The following is a 19457-nucleotide window of genomic DNA, read 5'->3' as shown; positions in this document are numbered from 1 at the left end:
CCAGAAGCAAGTGTAAAAGCAGCACTGATGTAGCTGGTACTTTAAGAAGTGCCAAGCGATAATGATGGAAACAAAAGTGAAAATAACTGAGAGAGTGAAGAGAGGCAAAAAGATAGAATTGGAGGCCCAGAGAAAGGATGAAGAGAGACAAGAGGAAGAAGAAGTAACTGAAGAACCGAAGAGATTCATGATGCAGGAAATGGCAAAGGGATTTTTATTTGAGGAGGCACTGTTAGTTTTTGAGGCACAGGACCTGAACGTAGAATGGTACACGAAGGTTGCAGTTGCCATTCAGAACACAATCCAGTGGTACCGTGTCATCTATTACGAGAAAAAAAGAGCTACTACCCAAACGTCATTGGAACATTTTTTCAAGAGGGTAGATAGAATTGAATCCAACAAGGAACCAGAACCTGTGTCATCAAAGTCGGGTGTGAGTGAAATTAGAGCTTGCCCTCCGTCTCCTATTGCTGCTGATCCTTCAGCTCTACCATCTCCCACCTCCTCTCCCTCCTGCAGTCAGCAACTCTCCTTCCCTGTTCACACGATGCCAGCCACTGTATGCCAGCTGTTGTACTGTACTACTGTCAAGGTATTGTACTGTAAGATTTAAAATGTTTATTTTTTGTGTTTGTTTTTATGTATTATTTGTGTGAAAAGTATTATAAACCTATTACAGTACAGTATTATATTGCCGATTGTGTTAGCTAGGCTAACTTTCTTGGACTTACGAACGCACTCTTGGAATGGAACTCACCATATGTAGGGGACTTACTGTATATAAGCTCTATGTTGATAACATAAAACAATTACTATTGATGCATCTTACAAATTATTTTTTAATGCTTGCATATTACAATGGCTCCTTTGGAGCTATTAACTCTTAAATGACAAATGGATATTAATGATTTTGCAGGTATCCAGAATCTAGAAGAAAGTTCTGCTGTATAGATTTTTCTTTGCTAGTATCATAAGTTGAAAAATCAGGAATCTTATTCCCATATTCAAAGTGTGTTTATATAATATGTATTATCAGATATGTGTGTAATGCAAATAGAAGCTACTGTGTATGGAAACTTCGAAATTTCTTTCACCGTTCCATTTTCATGAAGAAGCAATTGATAAACTAGTATATTTAAAATACTCTTTTTGGATTAGTGTGTTATGCTAATACCCTTTGTGATTACTGAGAGCTTAGGATCTGTTTCATCATGCAATGACATATTTTAAAATTATCACATTGTACATTGTTTTAAATATAGCTGATTTAATGATAGGTTTCAAATACTAGGGCACATATGTAACATACTGTGCAAGCACATCTCTCCCCTTGGCAATTAAAGGGTCTTTGAGATTACCCAGCTTAGTTATGTTTAATATGTACATTAGAAAGGTTCTTTGCTACCTATATTAGTGACCCCCATATCCTTATCCTATCTGTAATTCTCAAGTAATTAACTTCATGAGAACCCAATTCCTTGTGTGGCTGGAGTTCTGATCAGGCTCTGATAAAGTCAGGAAATGACCAGTGAAAAAAGTAAGGAATAACTCCTCCTAGAACACAACCAGTTTCTTCATCATGAATATGGCTATTCTTTGACTCTTTTCTATGTTATCCATTTACAATCTGAAGTTCACATTATAGAGCAGGTCTATCTACAGTACATTTTAATAAAAGCCCAATCTGAGTTGAGTCCAGTAGAAAAATTTTTTGTATCCTATGCATATGCATGTAAGTGTTTCTGATTTTCAGACAATATCATGGTGCTGGTTAATGCCCAATTTGTTAATCTGAGAGCTTTTTTCACCTTTCTTCATACTAACTCTGAAATGATCTTTAAAAAGAAGGGAATAGTATATTATAAATTATCTAAATTGAAAATGTATAAAACCTGTTAGGTAGGCATAACCAACATCTATGTGTAGTCCAAAGCCCTTAGCAGCCTTATTATCTACTATAGTTACTCTACAGGAATAACTTTGGGTCTCTCACTCTTAGAGCAACACAACTGGAACTGAACTATAACACATGCTTCACCTAAGATTTTCCATACTGCATATCAACCTTGGCCTGCTGCATAAAACTAGTGAATCCAATTTTGTATATCCTTAAATATCTCCTCTCTCTCATAAACTGCATTCTGATAACTTAGTCTGTGGCTTTCTTTGAGCATGGAAATCTTACTGGGTATTATCCTGATTCAATAAATCAACAATTGAACCTCAACTATGAGGAAGATATGAGCAAGGATCGCCAAGGAAATTAATAAGAATTGCTTAAACATTTGCAGCCTTATAGGAGATCACAGCCAAGGGAAGAAGCCTACCATTCAAAGGAAACCATGTTCTCATGTGAAAAATTCTGAGTACCAAGTAATATCAATATGATGCCATGTGAGAGAGCATCCATTTTGACTCTTTTGTATCAGAGATTAAGAAACCAAGTGTAATGGAGTTACCACATGATTCTACAATCCCACTCCTGGACATATATCCAGAAAAGATGAAAACTCTAATTCAAAAAGATACATGCACTCCAATGTTCATAGAAGCACTATTTACAATAACCAAGATATGGAAGCAACCTAAATGTCCATCAGCAGATGAACAGGGAATTCCGTTGATTAAGACTCTGAGCTTTTACTGCCGAGGGCCTGGGTTCAATCTCTGGTTGGGGAACTAAGATCCTGCAAACCACACGCTGCAGCTAAAAAAAAAAAAATAATCAGATGAATGGATAAAGAAGATGTGGTACATATATACAATGGAATATTACTCAGCCATAAAAAAGAATGAAATAATGCCATTTGCAGCAACATGGATGGACCTAGAGATGATATTACTTATATGTAGAATCTAAAAAAATAATACAAGGGAATTCCCTGGTGGTTCAGTGGTTAGGACTCCACACTTTCACTGCATGGGGCACGGGTTCGATCCCTGGTCAGGGAACTAAGATCCTGCATGTTGCACAGTGAGGCCAAAAAAAAAAAAAAAAAAAGAACTGTAAAGAGATTTGGAACCATGTCAGTTAAGGATCTACTAAGTACTAAAGTAACTGGGAAGTCCAAGATTATGGACTTAAAGATTATGTTAAAAGAGATTGATTTGTAAGAATATTTCAGAATTGACTTTTTCTGCATATTTACTAAAAATATTAATATGTATAAATAACTGCAGCAAGAAACTAAGAAAATAGAGTTGCATTTAAGTTAAAGGTAACAAGATTAGTGTTTTCCAAGATTACAAAGTTACATTTGTGTTGGAAACAATACTTTAGTTTTATGATATAAAGAAATAATTTGTCTTTGTAATTTTGTTAAAGCAAAGTTGAGATTTCCAGGCTTATAAAATTTCTATGATTTTTATAACTTAGGAATAATTTTACACTAAATATTTTCCCACTAAGACACCAAAAATTAATACCCCCTTTAAAACAAGATTACTATCATGTAGGAACAACTTCCATAGATTTGCAGTCTATTAAAACACCATGAGGGACTTCCCTGGTGGTCCAGTGGTTAAGACTTTGCCTTCCAGTGCCGGCGGTGTTGGTTTGATCCCTGGTCAGGGAGCTAAGATCCCACACGTCTTGAGCCCAAAAGACCAAAACATAAGACAGAAGCAATATTGTAACAAAGTCAATAAAGACTTTTTAAAAAATGGTCCACATCAAAAAATAAAAAATCTTTTAAAAAATTAAATAAATAAAACACCATGATATAGGAATACTGAAAAAGGAAGCCTTAACACACTGACCGCTTTTGGACACTATTTTCTTCTTTCCTTTATTATGCTGCCATGAAAGGCAGAGTGAGCAATTTAGGGGGCTGGTTTAATGTACAGGAGACACATGATACAAGGGTGCTGATTGAATCAATGGGAGTCACTAATTACTGGAGACCGATTTAACAACAGAAGTCACAGGATCCACGGGGCTGATCACCGTGCCCGAGCACGCCCCACGGGGGACAGCTCCTCCCTCCTGCCTGTGACTGCTCTGGAGGTGGGAGAAGGTGGAGTAGCGAAGCTGGTAATAAAGAGGCTTGTGTCTTATCACCTGTTTGAGTTCTCTAGGTCTGCCACAACAAATTGGCACAAACCTGGTGGCTTAACACAACAGAACAATATTCTCTCACAGTTGCGGAGACTACAAGTCCAAAATCAAGGTGTTGGCGAGGCTCCGGCCTCTAGAGGACAATCTGTTCCACCCCTCTCTTATCTTGTGGTGTTGCTGGGAACGCTTGGCATTCCTTGGCATGTAGATGCATCGCTCCAATCTTTGCCTCTGTGGTCACATGGCATTCTCCCCGTGTCTCTGTCTCTTCTTCTAAGGACACTAGTCAGATTAGGGCCCACCCTAATGACCTCATCTTAATTTGATTACATCTGCAATTGACCCCACTTCCAAATAAGTTCACATTCACAGGTGCCAGGGATTAGGACTTCAAAATATCATGTACGTAGGTATGTATGTATTTGCCTTGCTGCACGGCTTGCATGGTCTTAGTTCCCAGACCAGGGATTGAACCTGCACCCTCGGCAGTGAAAGCTCAGAGTCCTAACAACTGGACTGCCAGGGAATTCCCAATATATCACAATTCAGCCCATAACATCAGTCATAGCAAGAAAAAGGAGATTACAGCCTTCAGCCAGTACAGGACAGGGAGTTAGAACTGAATGTTTTGCAAAAACCCAGAACCCAAGGAGTCCAGGGATCTTAGTCATCCTGGCAACTCTGCTGCCTGGAACAGGCCTGGTCCAGAGGATGTATGTACTCATTTGTTTAACTGGGCAGAGAAATAAATGGACACAGAGGGAAAAGAGACGAGAGAGAGGAAGACACTGAGGTAAGGTTGGAGTGAAGGCTTAAGAGAGACAAGACATGCACTCCCTAGGTTGTCACAGGCCACACCCATCCCTCTTGTCTCACATGGGGTTGGGGGTGGGGTGGTTCTCATATTTAAATTCCCTGCTTGGCCCCTAAGGCCTCTTAAATTTGTAACTTTAGCTCCTAAAGGTGAGGGAGAGTCTGAATGGGTCTCCCAGAACTCAATAGGTCATCTTTTGTCCATAAGCCATCTTTGAGGTTTGTTTTCATTGCTTTTTTTTTTAACAGATATTCATTTTTAATTATCATTTATTTATTTATTTTTGGCTGTGTTGGGTCTTCGTTTCTGTGCGAGGGCTTTCTCCAGTTGTGGCAAGCGGGGGCCACTCTTCAATGTGGTGCGCGGGCCTCTCACTGTCGCGGGCTCTCTTGTTGTGGAGCACAGGCTCCAGAGTGCAGGCTCAGTAGTTGTGGCTCACGGGCCTAGTTGCTCCGCAGCATGTGGGATCTTCCCAGACCAGGGCTCGAACCCGTGTCCCCTGCATTGGCAGGCAGATTCTCAACCACTGTGCCACCAGGGAAGCCCTTCATTGCTCTTTAAATAAATGTGGGATAAGGTATTCCTCCCCCACCACACTCCCAGTTCAGGGTGCTCTAGTTTGCACCATGAGGCTGTCAGCAAGTTTTAAAATTTTATTTATCTTTTATAATCAAATCATAGTCTGTTCAGTCAGACATCTGTAGCAAGGACATGAGCTGATCACAATATTGGGCACTGTGGCAGGAACAAAGAGAAAACGTGCATAGCATCTGCTTGATGGAGCCCAGTGAAGGAGGCAAGTATGTTGCAAGGCCTGTGAGTGCGCTGAGGGCAACGATCAATTACAGCCTTGCTACTCAGTGTGGTCCCCACTGCCCCACAGCATTAACATCATCTGGGAGTCTGTTAGAAATGCAGAACCTCAATCCAGCTCCAGACCTGAATCAGAATCTTCATTTTAACAAGACTGCTAGCAGGTGATACTTATGCACGCAGTAGATTTGTCCAGGAGACAGAAATCACTTCCCAGCAGAGTGTCCAAAGATGGCATCAATTCAACCATCATCACCAGAACAGGGCCCTGTGCTGGGGACCTAGAGAAGAAATAAATGTGTCCTTGCCCTCTAGGAGGCTAAGAGGGAAACAAACACACAACCACAGGAGTGGTGCAAAGGTAGGGGAGTAGCAGAGTCTGCTTTACATAGGTGGTGGCTCTGAGATGCTCAACTGCTAATGCTAGTAGAGGCATCATTTCTTCTAAGAAAACTCTTTATAGTGCATGCAGAGTTGATCCAGTGCAACACAATTCGATTTCCTGTAGGTTCCAAGTAACATAAGAGCTGGGATCACCTTTGAGCTGGGGTTCACACAGCTCTTTGTTCAGTGGCACAGTGCCTCTCTGAGCCTCAATTTTCTCAACTGCAAAATAGAACAATTTGTACCACATAGGAGTTATCAGGGTTATCCATGCTTTTATTGGAGCCACAAAGCCACCTTGTGAGAGAGGATGGCAAATAAGGACTAACATGAAAACTTACTGAATGGAAAAAAGAATGCTGCTGGACAGTATGTGCACTGTGAAATCAGGTTTAGAAAAAAAAGCCCCATACATATTATATGAACTTTTTTTTTTTTTTTTTTTTTGCGGTACGCGGGCCTCTCACTATTGTGGCCTCTCCCGTTGCGGAGCACAGGCTCCAGACACGCAGGCTCAGCGGCCATGGCTCATGGGCCCAGCCGCTCTGCGGCATGTGGGATCTTCCCAGACTGGGACATGAACCCATGTCCCCTGCATCGGCAGGCGGACTCTCAACCACTGCGCCACCAGAGAAGCCCTATATGAACTATTTTTTAACATGTACTATATATGAAACTATACATTGAGAAGAAGACCTGTAAGAACAATGACTTTCCTGGAGGGCAGAAGTAGGCCTTTATATACTTAAACAGCAGTTGTATACTTCTTAAACGAAAACATTTTACAAGTATTTAAGTGCATTGGGAATTGGAAGTAATGTTAATCCTGATTATCTGAGCAGGGTGATTATGGATGACATGTTCTTCTAATTATACTTTCTAAATTTCCTACAATGAGCCTGTATCCATCTGGGCCATTTGATTTGTCAGAAGCCCTAATTAGGGGACCTTCAAGATGGCTGAGGAGTAAGACATGGAGATCACCTTTCTCCCCACAAATACATCAAAAATACATCTACATGTGGAACAACTCCTACAGAACACCTACTGAACGCTGGCAGAAGACCTCAGTCTTCCCCAAAGGCAAGAAACTCCCCCAAATACCTGGGTAGGCAAAAGAAAAAAGAAAAAACAGAGACAAAAGATTAGGGACAGGACCTGCACCACTGGGAGGGAGCTGTGAAGGAGGAAAAGTTTCCACATACTAGGAAGCCCCTTCACTGGGGGAGACGGTGGGTGGCCGTGGGGAAGCTTCGGAGCCACGGAGGAGAGCGCAGCAACAGGGGTGCAGAGGGCAAAGCAGAGAGATTTCCACACAGGTGCCTACCGGCCCTCACCAGCCTGAGATGCTTGTCTGCTCACCCACCAGGGCGGGTGGGGGCTGGGAGCTGAGACTCGGGCTTCGGAGGTCAGATCCCAGGGAGAGGACTGGGGTTGGCTGCGTGAACACAGCCTGAAGAGGGCTAGTGTGCCACAGCTAGCCGGGAGTGAGTCTGGGAAAAAGTCTGGACTTGCCTAAGAGGCAAGAGACCATTGTTTCAGGGTGCACTAGGAGAGGGGATTCCTTCCCTGTCTGCCCACAGAAGGCAGAGCATTGCCTAAAAGAGCTCCAGAGACAGGTACGAGCCGCGGCTATCAGCTTGGACCCCAGAGATGGGCGTGAAACGCTAACTCTGCTGCTGCAGCCACCAAGAATCCTATGTGCAATCACAGGTCACTATCCACACACCCCTGGGAGCCTGTGCAGCCCGCCACTGCCAGGGTCCTGTGATCTAGGGACAAGTTCCCCAGAGGGAACACACAGTGAGCCTCAGGCTCCTGCACATCACACTGGCTGCTACTGCAGGCTCGCCCCACATTCCAATCATAACTTCCATACCCCTCCCTCCCCACAGCCTGAATGAGCAAGAGCCCCCTAATCAGCCGCAGCTTTAACCCCATCCTGTCTGGGCAGGAACAGTTGCCTGAGGGCGACCTGCACACAGAGGCGGGGCCAAATCCAAAGCTGAACCCCAGGAGCTGTGCGAACAAAGAAGAGAAAGGGAAATCTCTCCCAGCAGCCTCAGGAGCAGCAGATTAAATCCCCACTATCAACTTGATGTATCCTGCATCTGTAGAATACCTGAATAGACAATGAATCATCCCAAAATGGGGGCAGTGGACTTTGGGAGCAACTGTGGACTTGGGGTTTGCTGTCTGCAAATGATTTGTTTCTGATTTTTATGTTTATCTTAGTACAGTTTTTAGCACTTGTTATCATTGGTGGATTTGTTTAGTGGTTTGGTTGCTCTCTTCTTTTCTTATTATCATTATTATTTTATATTTTAATAATTTTCTTTTATTTTTTTTCTTTCTTTTGTCCTCCCTTTTCTACTTCTGAGCCATGTGTCTGACAGGGTCTTGGTGCTCTGGCCTGGTGTCAGGCCTGAGCCTCAGGTGGGAGAGCCGAGTTCAGGACATTGGACCACCAGAGACCTTCTGGCCCCATGTAATATCAATCGGTGAGAGCTCTCCCAGAGATCTCCATCTCAATGCTAAGACCCAGCTCCACCCAACGGCCAGCAAGCTCCAGTGCTGGACGCCCCATGCCAAACAACTATCAAGACAGGAACACAACCCCAACCATAGCAGAGAGGCTACAGGAAACCACAAACAAGACAAAAAGACAACCCTTAGAATGGGAGAAAATATTTGTAAACGAATCAACAGACAAAGGATTAATCTCCAAAATATATAAACAGCTCATGCAGCTCAATATTAAAAAAACAAACAACCCAATCCAAAAATGGGCAGAAGACCTAAATAGACATTTCTTCAAAGAACATATACAGATTGCCAACAAACACATGAAAGGATGCTCAACATCACTAATCATTAGAGAAATGCAAATCAAAACTACAATGAGGTATCACCTCACACCAGTCAGAATGGCCATCATCAAAAAGTCTACAAACAATAAATGCTGGAGAGGGTGTGGAGACAAGGGATGCCTCTTGCACTGTTGGTGGGAGTGTAAATTGATATAGCCACTATGGAGAACACTGTGGAGGTTCTTTAAAAAACTAAAAATAGAACTACCGAATGACCCAGCAATCCCACTACTGGGCATATACCCTGAGAAAACCATAATTCAAAAAGAGTCATGTACCACAATGTTCATTGCAGCACTATTTACAATAGCCAGGACATGGAAGCAACCTGAGTGTCCATCGACAGGTGAATGTGTTAGACCCAAACGGTCTACGAGGGATTCCAACTCGCCCAAGAACCGCCAAGAGTCGAGAGCCGCTGCAACACGCAAGAGGTTTATTAGGAGCCGATGCACCGGGGTTCCCTGAACCTCACGCAGGAGGCCGATGGGGAACCCCTAAAAGCGGAATCACATACTTTTTATAGGTTTATTTACTCATAGGGCTGGTATATTCTCACAATGATTGGGTAAATGTGGTGACTTTTGAATTCATTGGCTTAGGAACTTTTGTCCCACCTTCTGGCCGTTATAGTTGTTTGTTCATTGTGGCGGTTAGGGCGTATACCTGTTACGGGCAACTGGAAAATTACCCGCTGTCTGGCAAGTCCCCGTCAACTGAAAAACTCCAAGAATTGGTTTCGATAGGGAGAAGGAGTGGCGCACGATAGGGAGAAGAATTGGTTTACGGGAACAAGTGAGGGGGTGGAAAGTCCCTAAAGGCCCCACAAATGGTTAAAGAAGATGTGGCACATATACAATTGAATATTACTCAGCCATGGAAAGAAACGAAATTGAGTTATCTGTAGTGAGGTGGATGGACCTAGAGTCTGTCATACAGAGTGAAGTAAGTTAGAAAGAGAAAAACAAATACAGTATGCTAACACACATATATATATAGAATCTAAAAGAAAAAAAAAAAAAGGTTCTGATGGATCTAGGGGCAGGACCGGAATAAAGACGCAGAGGTAGAGAATGGACTTGCGGACTCGGGGAGGGGGAAGGGTAAGCTGGGACAAAGTGAGAAAGTGGCATTGACATATATACACTACCAAATGTAAAATAGATAGCTAGTGGAAAGCAGCTGCATCGCACAGGGAGATCAGCTCAGTACTTTGTGACCACCTAGAGCGGTGGGATAGGGAGGGTGGAAGGGAGAGGCAAGAGGGCGGGGACACGGGGATATATGTATACATATAGCTGATTCACTTTGTTAGACAGCAGAAACTAACACAACATTGTAAAGCAATTATACTCCAATGAAGATGTAAAAAAAAAAAAGCCCTAACCATCCCTACCCCCCAGCCCCCCACCTCCGCTTTCTCGCTGAATCTGCCGGTCTCTAGCGCCCTCTGCCGAAGTATCTCTACATTTTGCGCTTCTCGAACTAGAAGGTGCAGGCCAGACTCCTGGGGGTCTTGCTAAAATGCATACGCTAATTCAATGGATGTGGGGTGGAGCCTGGGGTTGGGCGTTTTACTCATATTCCCACGGGAAGCTGATGCTGGACCACACCGAGTGACAAGGATTGAAACTGCTAGGCAGCGAAGAGTTATTCGACAACAGCAACCACAGTACCAGTCAGCCTTGGACACCGGTCCGGTAGTGCTCCTCGGAAAGCCTAAACGTAACACGGAAAGCCGGCCACCCTCGGGAGAAGGCTGTCCTTGGCTCGGCCGGCGGCCCCGCCCCTCGAGGCCCTCGCGGAGCCTCAATTGGTCACCCCTCTCGCGCGAGCGTCTCGTCACGTGAGGCCGCCGTCCAATCGCGGAGCGATCTCGGCCCAGCCGGTGGCTGGCGCGGCTGGCGCACGGAGAGGTGGTGGCGGGCACCATGGAGGGAAGGCCTCAGGTCGCCGGCGGAGGGGTGTGCGCGGCTGCCTACCCCGACGCCTCCGCCGGATTCCCCCCGCACCTCCAGGCGGGAGCGATGCGGCGCCGCTTCTGGGGCGTGTTCAACTGCCTGTGCGCCGGCGCGTTCGGGGCCTTGGCTGCCGCCTCCGCCAAGCTGGCCTTCGGCAGCGAGGTCGAGCCGGGGGCGCCGCTGCGGCGGGCCGGCGGGTGGGGCCGGGGCAGGAGGGGCGCTGCAGGGCAGCGGGGCTTCGGGATGGAGCGGGGCTGGGGGCGCAGGGGGGCCGCCTCACCCGCGCTGGCCTGTTTGGTCCACTCCGCAGCCGGGCACTACTGACAGCGTGGGCAGGAAGGCATCCCTCGACTCCATATCACGCCCATCCCACGTCCATTGTAGGTGGTAAGAGACTTCGGGGACTGAGGCTTGTACCCTTATCTGGGACCTAAAATCTGTTCTCCGATTGGGCTAGTTCACTCTCGGGGAAGACGCACACCTTCTACATCCACTCTCTAGCTCTCATTTTAAGCCCTTTGTGCCCGAACATTTCTCTCCACGTGACTGTAAAGGTGAGACACCTGTTGCCCATCTGTTTAACTCCGTAGTTCATGGCTGTTTTGACTGATCTCCCCTGCTGGCGGAAACTTGGGAATTTGGGATATCCTAGGTATAAGGGAGACTGAGAGAAACATTCTGGACATAACCCCGATGTTGAGAACTCCTTAACTGCCTCCCCATGTCTGCTAAAGGCGTACCTTTGCCTCTCCCATCGCGAGTCATAGGCCACCTTCTGCTTGTTAAAGAGATTTCATTGCATCTGCAACCCAGGGTTAGGCCCTGACCTGGGCAGTAGACAGGTTGATTCTTTAGGTTTAAGCTAATCCAGTGGGAGCTGCCATGCTCGAGATTGGTATCCTGTTGGGTGTAATTCTTGGAGTAAGTTGTCCAAAGTAAGATGAGTGACTATGAGCCATGAGGTTTTTCTAGTCTTCTCAGTTGTGCATCAGACCGTCATAAGCCTTTACATAAGCAGGCTGGCACTGGCACATAAAATGCTTCTGTGTAAATTATACAGAGACACTCCATCCTTAAGACTGTATATTCAGCTGCTGATGAGAAGTAAGAGGATGAGGTGTAGATGGGCACCATCCCCAGGGGAAGCAGCTCTGTCTGCAGGCAGGTTTATAACTCAAAACCAAACAAGGGGTCTGCATATCCTTTGTGTAGGAGGCTTCTAAAGATCCTCTCTTCTTTCAGTGCTCTCCTTTAAAAAAAAAAAAAAAAGAAAAATATCTGCAAGTTCTCCAAGTGATGCCTGGGGTCACCAGTCAAATAGTCCCCCGTGTGGTTTCCCTAGGCATGGCTGTGTCCTAGTTTAGATCATGGAGCCACACTTCCTGGGCCTGAATCCTGGCGGCTCCCCGCAGCTGTGGCGTTTTAGGCAGGTTACTTAATGCCTCAGGTTCTTTATCTGTAAAATGAAGTTAAGGAATAAATGAAAATGTACTTAAAACACTTAGCACAGGGCCTGGTACAGAGTAAAAGCCCAAGAATGCCCAGTGGGACCGGCCTGAGTGGGTTTTAGCCTTCACAGAATGGGGGTGGGGGTGGGGAGACGACTAATTCATGCTTTACCTGACCCCGGGAAGTGACGACTCCGGCCCTGATTTACTCATCCCTCAGACTGAGCAATAACCACTTGGCCTGCTGAGACTGAACTTCATGCACTCGTCACTGTGAGGCCAATAAGGGACTGGTGTTCAATAGAAGATAACTGGTATGGATTCACATTTTACTTCTGCCCAAGGTCACATGGTTGGCAAGATGGCCAAATAGCTGTCTTCTAAGAGGTTGTTTCAGCTGTTAAATGGGTGTGCGCCCTGCTGAGGGTTAAGTGAAGCCCTGTGCAGGAAAGCTCTGAGTACCCCCAGGCTGTGGTGGCCCGGCTGCCAGCAGTAGCCATGACCCTGGCTGCTGTGAGGGGGTCTGCCGGTCATGCTGCCCAGGGCTGGCCGTGGCTGCAGTGACACTTTCTCCTGCAGGTGAACGTGGGCTTCTGCATCTTAGGCATTATTGTGATGGCTACCACCAATTCTCTGATGTGGACGTTCTTTAGCCGGGGCCTCAGTTTCTCCATGTCTTCAGCCATTGCATCTGTCACAGTGACTTTTTCAAATATCCTCAGCTCGGTGAGTAGCCTGAGCGTACAGTTTCTCTGTCCCAAACCTGGGCTCTGGGAGGGTTCTGGGTGGGTTGTCCTTGGGCAACCCCTGCTTCTACATAGGAGAAGGGCCAGGAACTGAAGCAGAGGTTGGGCTGTGTCTTGACTCCCGGTGGCTGCTCCTTTAATCTCTAACTTGGAGGAATTCTCAAGTTAGATGGGGATGAAGTCCAACTGTCAAAAGCCTACTTGCTTGCTGCTCCTCAGGGGTCTGTGAACTCAGGCAGGAGATGTGGAGGGTCGAGGTTCTTCTCTCCCAGGTGGGGCTGAGCCATTCAGCCCTGCAGTCCAGGCAGGGAGGACTTGGTGGACCAGCTGTGTGCTGGGCCTGGCTGCCGGCCTCTGCTGGGCTTTCTTGTGCACTTTGCTGGGTCCGATGCTGTGAGGAGGTACCCTCCCCACTTCTCCAGGTGAGATATGCTGAAGGTAACAGATGGGTTTCAGGCCCAAGACTTCCAGCTCCAGACCTTCCCTCCCACCCTAGGAGGGCACTCAGCCACAGGAGAGTCAGGTGGTGCCCACCCACCGTGGTCGCATCCTGTGGGTACGTGCCTGCCCAGCCTCACAGCTCTCTCTGTCCTGCAGGCCTTCCTGGGTTTTGTGTTGTATGGAGAGTGCCAGGAGGTCTTGTGGTGGGGAGGAGTCTTCCTCATCCTCTGCGGACTCACCCTGATCCACAGGGAGCTCCCACCACCCAGGAAGGCTCTTCCACACAAGCAGCAGTAGCATCAGCGGGCTGGGCGGACCCGCTGGAAAGACAGCGATGGCGGCTCAGGCTCGGGTTGGCGTGTGGGGACTGCGTCTCAGGGCGATCTGGGTGCGCAGCCTTCTGACCCTCGGCCAAAGAGAGATGCTTCCCAGGGAACCAGGCCTGTGACCGAGCAGCCTTGCGGGTGGACAGCTCCGGCTTCTGTCAGGGGAAGTACACCGCAGCAGTGTTCTGCCCGAAGCCTTCTGGGTCCGTCTGCTCGGTGCTGTTGATTCTCACGCTCCACAACCCCCCCAGTGATCCATGGCAGGTGTGGGAGACCCTGGGGTTGGTGGGCTTCCTGTATGGACTTCAGTCCTGTTGCCTAACAAAGGCCAGTCATGGAATTTTGGAATCAGTGACTGGTGGGGCTTTCGACAACTTCACACTGATATGTCAGGCCGTCAGCGTCATGCTTCTGGATTATGGCAAGAGAAGGAAAATTAGATTAATAAATACTTTTTTTGTAAGTTAAAACTGCCAGGTGTGGAATCTTAATTCTTTCCTAATTTTTTTCCTTTCCTAAGTTTTTGGAGTAAGAGCAGCCAGGGTGAGCTGCAATTCCCGGAGGGGGAGTTGAAACTCCTCCGCTTCCAGACCTGCGGCCTGACTGCTCTCTGCCTGCGTGGTTCCTTCCTGACTTCACGCAGGCTGGTGCTCTTCAAATTCAGGAGCATCTGTCCATTCTCTTGGTACCAAGGAGAAAAGCTTGACCTCACTTTGGGGCCTAGTTTTATTTTACTTATTAGGAAAGGAAACTGGCCCAGAGGTTGCTCCCACCCCCTCATGTTACCTCTTCTGCCTTTTGGCCCCATGACTTTTTTGTATCTTATGCCATGTGAATCTAATTCCTAGTTCAAAACAGTCTGTTTGCTGCCTGCACCCTCTCCCCATGCATAGCTTCAAGTGCGATGCTCACCTGCTCCAGTTCCCCGGGGCTCCCCTGGCTGTCTGACAGCCCTCCCAGCTCTCCTGAGCCTGACTGCCAGCCCCAGGAGGTCTCCTTTCACATCCCCTGCAGGAGAGAGGGCCTTCTTAGCCACGAGGCTGGGGGAGGAAGGCCCCTCCTCCCCACGCACATAGCACCTCCATTGCTCTCCTCCATTACTCGTGGCAGTGGCCGGTTGCTCTCCAGAGCTGTTCTGTGACTCCCAGTGACTTTGCTGTGGCCCAGCCCCCTCTCCAGCTGCTCCCTTGCTGCCTCCTTCCCTCCCCCACTCACCGTGCCTGAGTCACCCACAGGTCTGCATCTCAGCAGTTCTTGAGGCCACCACAGCCAGTCGTGCCTCCATGCTTTTGTGCCTGCTTTTCCCTTTGCCTTGGATTCCCTCCTCCTTCCCCTGTCCCTGGAAAACTCCTTCATATCCAACAGGGCACAATTTGCTGCTCTTTCTGAGCTGCCACAGGGGCCAAGGCCAAGCAGTGATTCACAGAATGGTAACTGACTAGCCCCACTTTGACACATTGAAGCCTCCCAGCCTCACTGGGAGGGAGGTTTTTTTTTTAAATTTATTTTATTTTATTTACTTTTGGCTGCATTGGGTCTTCGTTGCTACCTGCGGGCTTTCTCTAGTTGTGGCAAGTGGAGGCTACTCTTCATTGTGGTGCGCAGGCTTCTCATTGTGATGGCTTCTCTTGTTGCAGAGCACAGACTCTAGGCGTGTGGGCTTCAGTAGTTGTGGTGCGTGGGCTCAGTAGTTGTGGCACACTGGTTTAGTTGCCCCACGGCGTGTGGAATCTTCCCGGACCAGGGCTCGAACCCGTGTCCCCTGCTTTGGCAGCTGGATTCTTAACCACTACGCCACCAGGGAAGAAGCCCAAAGGAGATGGTACTCTTGTTACTGTCATTTTAGAGGTGAGGAAACTAAGGCTCAGAGAGATTGGGTCATTTGCCCAAGGTCACACAGCTAATGAATGCCCAAATCACTGTGTGACTCCAGGGTTTGCCTCTTAATCCGTATAAACATCCTGCCTCCCACTTTAGCAGTTAAAGCCCCGGAGAGGTCCTGTGGACGAGGAGCCTGTTTTACAGTGTCTAATAGCACTCCCCAAGTCTCACCTCCTACCTCTCTGAAGGTGATGCTCCCTGGAACACTCTTCATATCTCCCTGATCAAATATGACCCCATTATTCTACCAGTGAGGAAGATGAAGGCCATTCAAGGCTCTTCAGGGTGTGTTCACATATGTGAGTCAGGCACCCATCCAAGGCCAGACGTGAAGGCTGCTGAGAGCTGGTGGCCTGGCCTCCCTAAGCAGTTCATGAAAAGGGCAGGAAGAAGTCCATCTCGGAGCAGACGTTGTCACGAGGGGACCCAGCCCCCCATCTAGACGCTTGCCGGATACATAAAGATGCTTGAGGAGGAGGAGGCTGCTCCTGGAGATGGAGCAGCGAGCTGCAGCATGGAGAGTGAGGGAGGGAGCTGAGCCGCCTGCCCGCTCGACATCGCCTCCCCTCCACAAGCAGGAGCCCGTGCTGGGCCCAGCATGCTGCCCCAGCCCCTCCCGCGTCGTCAGGCCATGAGGGCAGCGCGCGAGCCAGGGGGAGGGAGAGCGAGCCAGTGAGCGCCAGCAGGAGGCGGCTGAGGAGACCTCAGAAAAAGAACAGCAAGAAGCAATTGAACATATTGATGAAGTACAAAATGAAATAGACAGACTTAAGGAGCAAGCCAGTGAGGAGATTTTGGAAGTAGAATAGAAATGTAACAAACTCCGTCAACCATTTTTTCAGAAGAGGTTGGAATTGATCGCCCAAATCCCAAATTTTGGGGTAACAACGTTTGTTAACCATCCACAAGTGTCTACACTGCTTGGGGAGGAGGATGAAGAGGCGCTGCATTATTTGACAAGAGTCGAAGTGACAGAATTTGAAGATACGAAATCAGGTTACAGAATAGATTTTTATTTTGATGAAAACCCTTACTTCGAAAATAAAGTTCTCTCCAAAGAATTTCATCTGAATGAGAGTGGTGATCCATCTTCAAAGTCCACTGAAATCAAATGGAAATCCAGAAAGGATCTGACAAAATGTTCAAGTCAAACGCAGAATAAAGCCAGAGGAAGAGACAGCATGAGGACCCAGAAAGCTGCTTCACCTGGTTTACTGGTCATTCTGATGCAGGTGCAGATGAGTTAGGAGAGGTCATCGAAGATGATATTTGGCCAAATCCATTACAGTACTACTTGGTCCCGGACATGGATGATGAGGAAGGAGAAGAAGATGATGATGATGAGAGGAAGAAGGATTGGAAGATATTGATGAACAAGGGGATGAGGCTGAAGGTGAAGAAGATGAAGATGATGATGAGGGGGAGGAAGGAGAGGAAGGTGAAGGAGAAGATGACTAATGGAACACTGATGGATTCCAACCTTCCTTTTTAAATTTTCTCCAGTCCCTGGGAGCATGTTGCAGTCTTTTTTTTTTTTTTTTTCTCCTCCTCCTCCTCTTGTGCTCAGTCGCCCTGTTTTTTTTTTTTTTTTTTTTTTTGTTTTTGTTTTTGTTTTTTTTGTGGTACGCGGGCCTCTCACTGTTGTGGCCTCTCCCGTTGCGGAGCACAGGCTCCGACGCGCAGGCTCAGAGGCCATGGCTCACGGGCTTAGCCGCTGCGCGGCATGTGGGATCTTCCCGGACCGAGGCACGAACCAGTGTCCCCTGCATCGGCAGGCGGACTCTCAACCACTGCGCCACCAGGGAAGCCCAGTCGCCCTGTTTTTGAGGTCTCTTTTCTTCTTTATACTGTGGCTCACAACTTATTTGGGGGGGAAATACCTTGAGCAGAATTCAGTGGGAAAAGAATCTCTACCCCTTTCTGTTCCAAGTTCACTTTTATCCCTTCCTGTCTCAACAAAAACTTTATGGAATCAATACCACCATGCTCTGTGGGAAAAAAGAAAAACCTTCTGCTCCCTTAGCTCTGCTGGAAGCTGGAGGGTGCTAGGCCCCTGTGTAGTAATGCATAGAATTCTAGCTTTTTTCCTCCTGTCTCTGTATATTGATTGGGCTCAGAGACTACACTGTGTCCCTATGTGAATATGGACAGTTAGCATTTACCAGCATGTATCTGTCTACTTTCTCTTGTTTAAAGAAAGAAAAAAAAAACTTTAAAAAATGGGGTTATAGAAGGTCAGCAAAGGGTGGGTTTGAGATGTTTGGGTGGGTTAAGTGGGCATTTTGACAGCATGGTCTCTCCTTTGACATGTTTAATTGTGATGTTTAAGGGACATCCTTGCAGTTTAAGATGACACTTTTAAAATTCTCTCCTAAAGATGACTTGAGCCCTGCCACTCAGCCGGAGAATCAGCAGAACCTGTAGGATCTTATTTGCAATTGACATTCTCTATTGTAATTTTGTTCCTGTTTATTTAAAAATTTTTCTTTTTGTTTCACTGGAAAGATGATGCTCAGTTTTAAAAGTTAAAAGTGTACAAGTTGCTTTGTTACAATAAAACTAAATGTGAAAAAAAAAAAAAAAAAAAACTAAATGTGTACACACACACACACACACACACACAGAAAGTGCTTGTTGCTGACCCAGACCCTCTCACACTCAACAGATGTGCCTGCAGGAGACCACGGGACACAATGAGTTGTTTGTCTAAGAGGAAGGTTTGTCATTTTTCAAAAAGCAGAGAGGTGTGTGTCTCCATCCAAGAAGATGGGGAAGTGTTCACTGTGTCCCTTTACTCATTGCAGAGGTATCACATCTTGATCAGAGAACGAACTGTGTATCTGAATTTGTCTCTCTGGTGTGCACCCTGGATGATGGGTTGGAGTTTGTATGCTCTGGAGCCGGCAATTTGACATCCAGGTTAACAGCCAATGGCCTGATAGGTCAGTGTTACTATCTTTTTTTCTGGTTTTAGAATTTTACTTATTTCTTTTTAATGTGTATAATTCAATAGTTTGTTATTATATTCACAAAGTTCTGAACCATCACCACTGTCTAATTCCAGAACATATTATCACCACCAAAAGAAACCCACACCATTAGCAGTCACTCTCTATCCACCTTCCCCCCAACCCTCTGGCAATCACTAATCTGCTTTCTGTCTCTATGGATTTGCCTATTCTGGACATTTCATATAAATAAAATCACACAACGTATGGCCTTTTGTGTCTGGCTTCTTTCATTTAGCATAATATCAATATTTTAAAGGCACATCCAGGGCTTCCCTGGTGGCGCAGTGGTTGAAAGTCCGCCTGCCAATGCAGGGGACATGGGTTCGTGCCCCGGGCCGGGAAGATCCCACATGCCATGGAGCGGCTGGGCCCGTGAACCATGGCCGCTGAGCCTGCGTGTCCGGAGCCTGTTGCTCCGCAGCGGGAGAGGCCACAACAGAGAGGCCCGCGTACCGCGCAAAAAAAAAAAAAAAAAAAAAGGCACATCCATGTTTAACATGTATCAGTACTTTATTCCTTTTTATGACTGAATAATATTCCATTGTGTGGATGTACCACATTTTGTTTATCAGTATATCTTGTGATGCACATATGGATTGTTTCCACTTTGGCTGTTGGATAATTCTGTTAAGAATATTTGTGGGAACTTCCCTGGTGGTGCAATGGATAAGACTCCGTGCTCCCAATGTACGGGGCCTGGGTTTG

The 19457-nt window shown here is 46.8% G+C and overlaps 1 protein-coding gene and 1 pseudogene across 1 annotated transcript; both read left to right on the top strand.

The window, feature by feature from the left end:
- The first annotated feature begins 10843 nt into the window (after positions 1-10843).
- TMEM42 (transmembrane protein 42) lies at positions 10844-14334 on the top strand. The gene is made up of 3 exons (XM_065886371.1): positions 10844-11061; positions 12927-13073; positions 13691-14334. Exons 1-3 carry the CDS (start codon positions 10870-10872, stop codon positions 13829-13831), a joined length of 480 nt encoding a protein of 159 aa, XP_065742443.1. The 5' UTR covers positions 10844-10869; the 3' UTR covers positions 13832-14334.
- Positions 13869-17199, top strand: LOC136129566 (protein SET-like; annotated as a pseudogene).
- The last annotated feature ends 2258 nt before the right edge of the window (positions 17200-19457 follow it).

This window comes from Phocoena phocoena, chromosome 10 (genome assembly GCF_963924675.1).
Source record: "Phocoena phocoena chromosome 10, mPhoPho1.1, whole genome shotgun sequence".
Lineage (NCBI taxonomy): Eukaryota > Metazoa > Chordata > Mammalia > Artiodactyla > Phocoenidae > Phocoena > Phocoena phocoena.
Note: the sequence above shows the minus strand (reverse complement) of the source record. Positions and strands in the feature narration are given on the sequence as shown.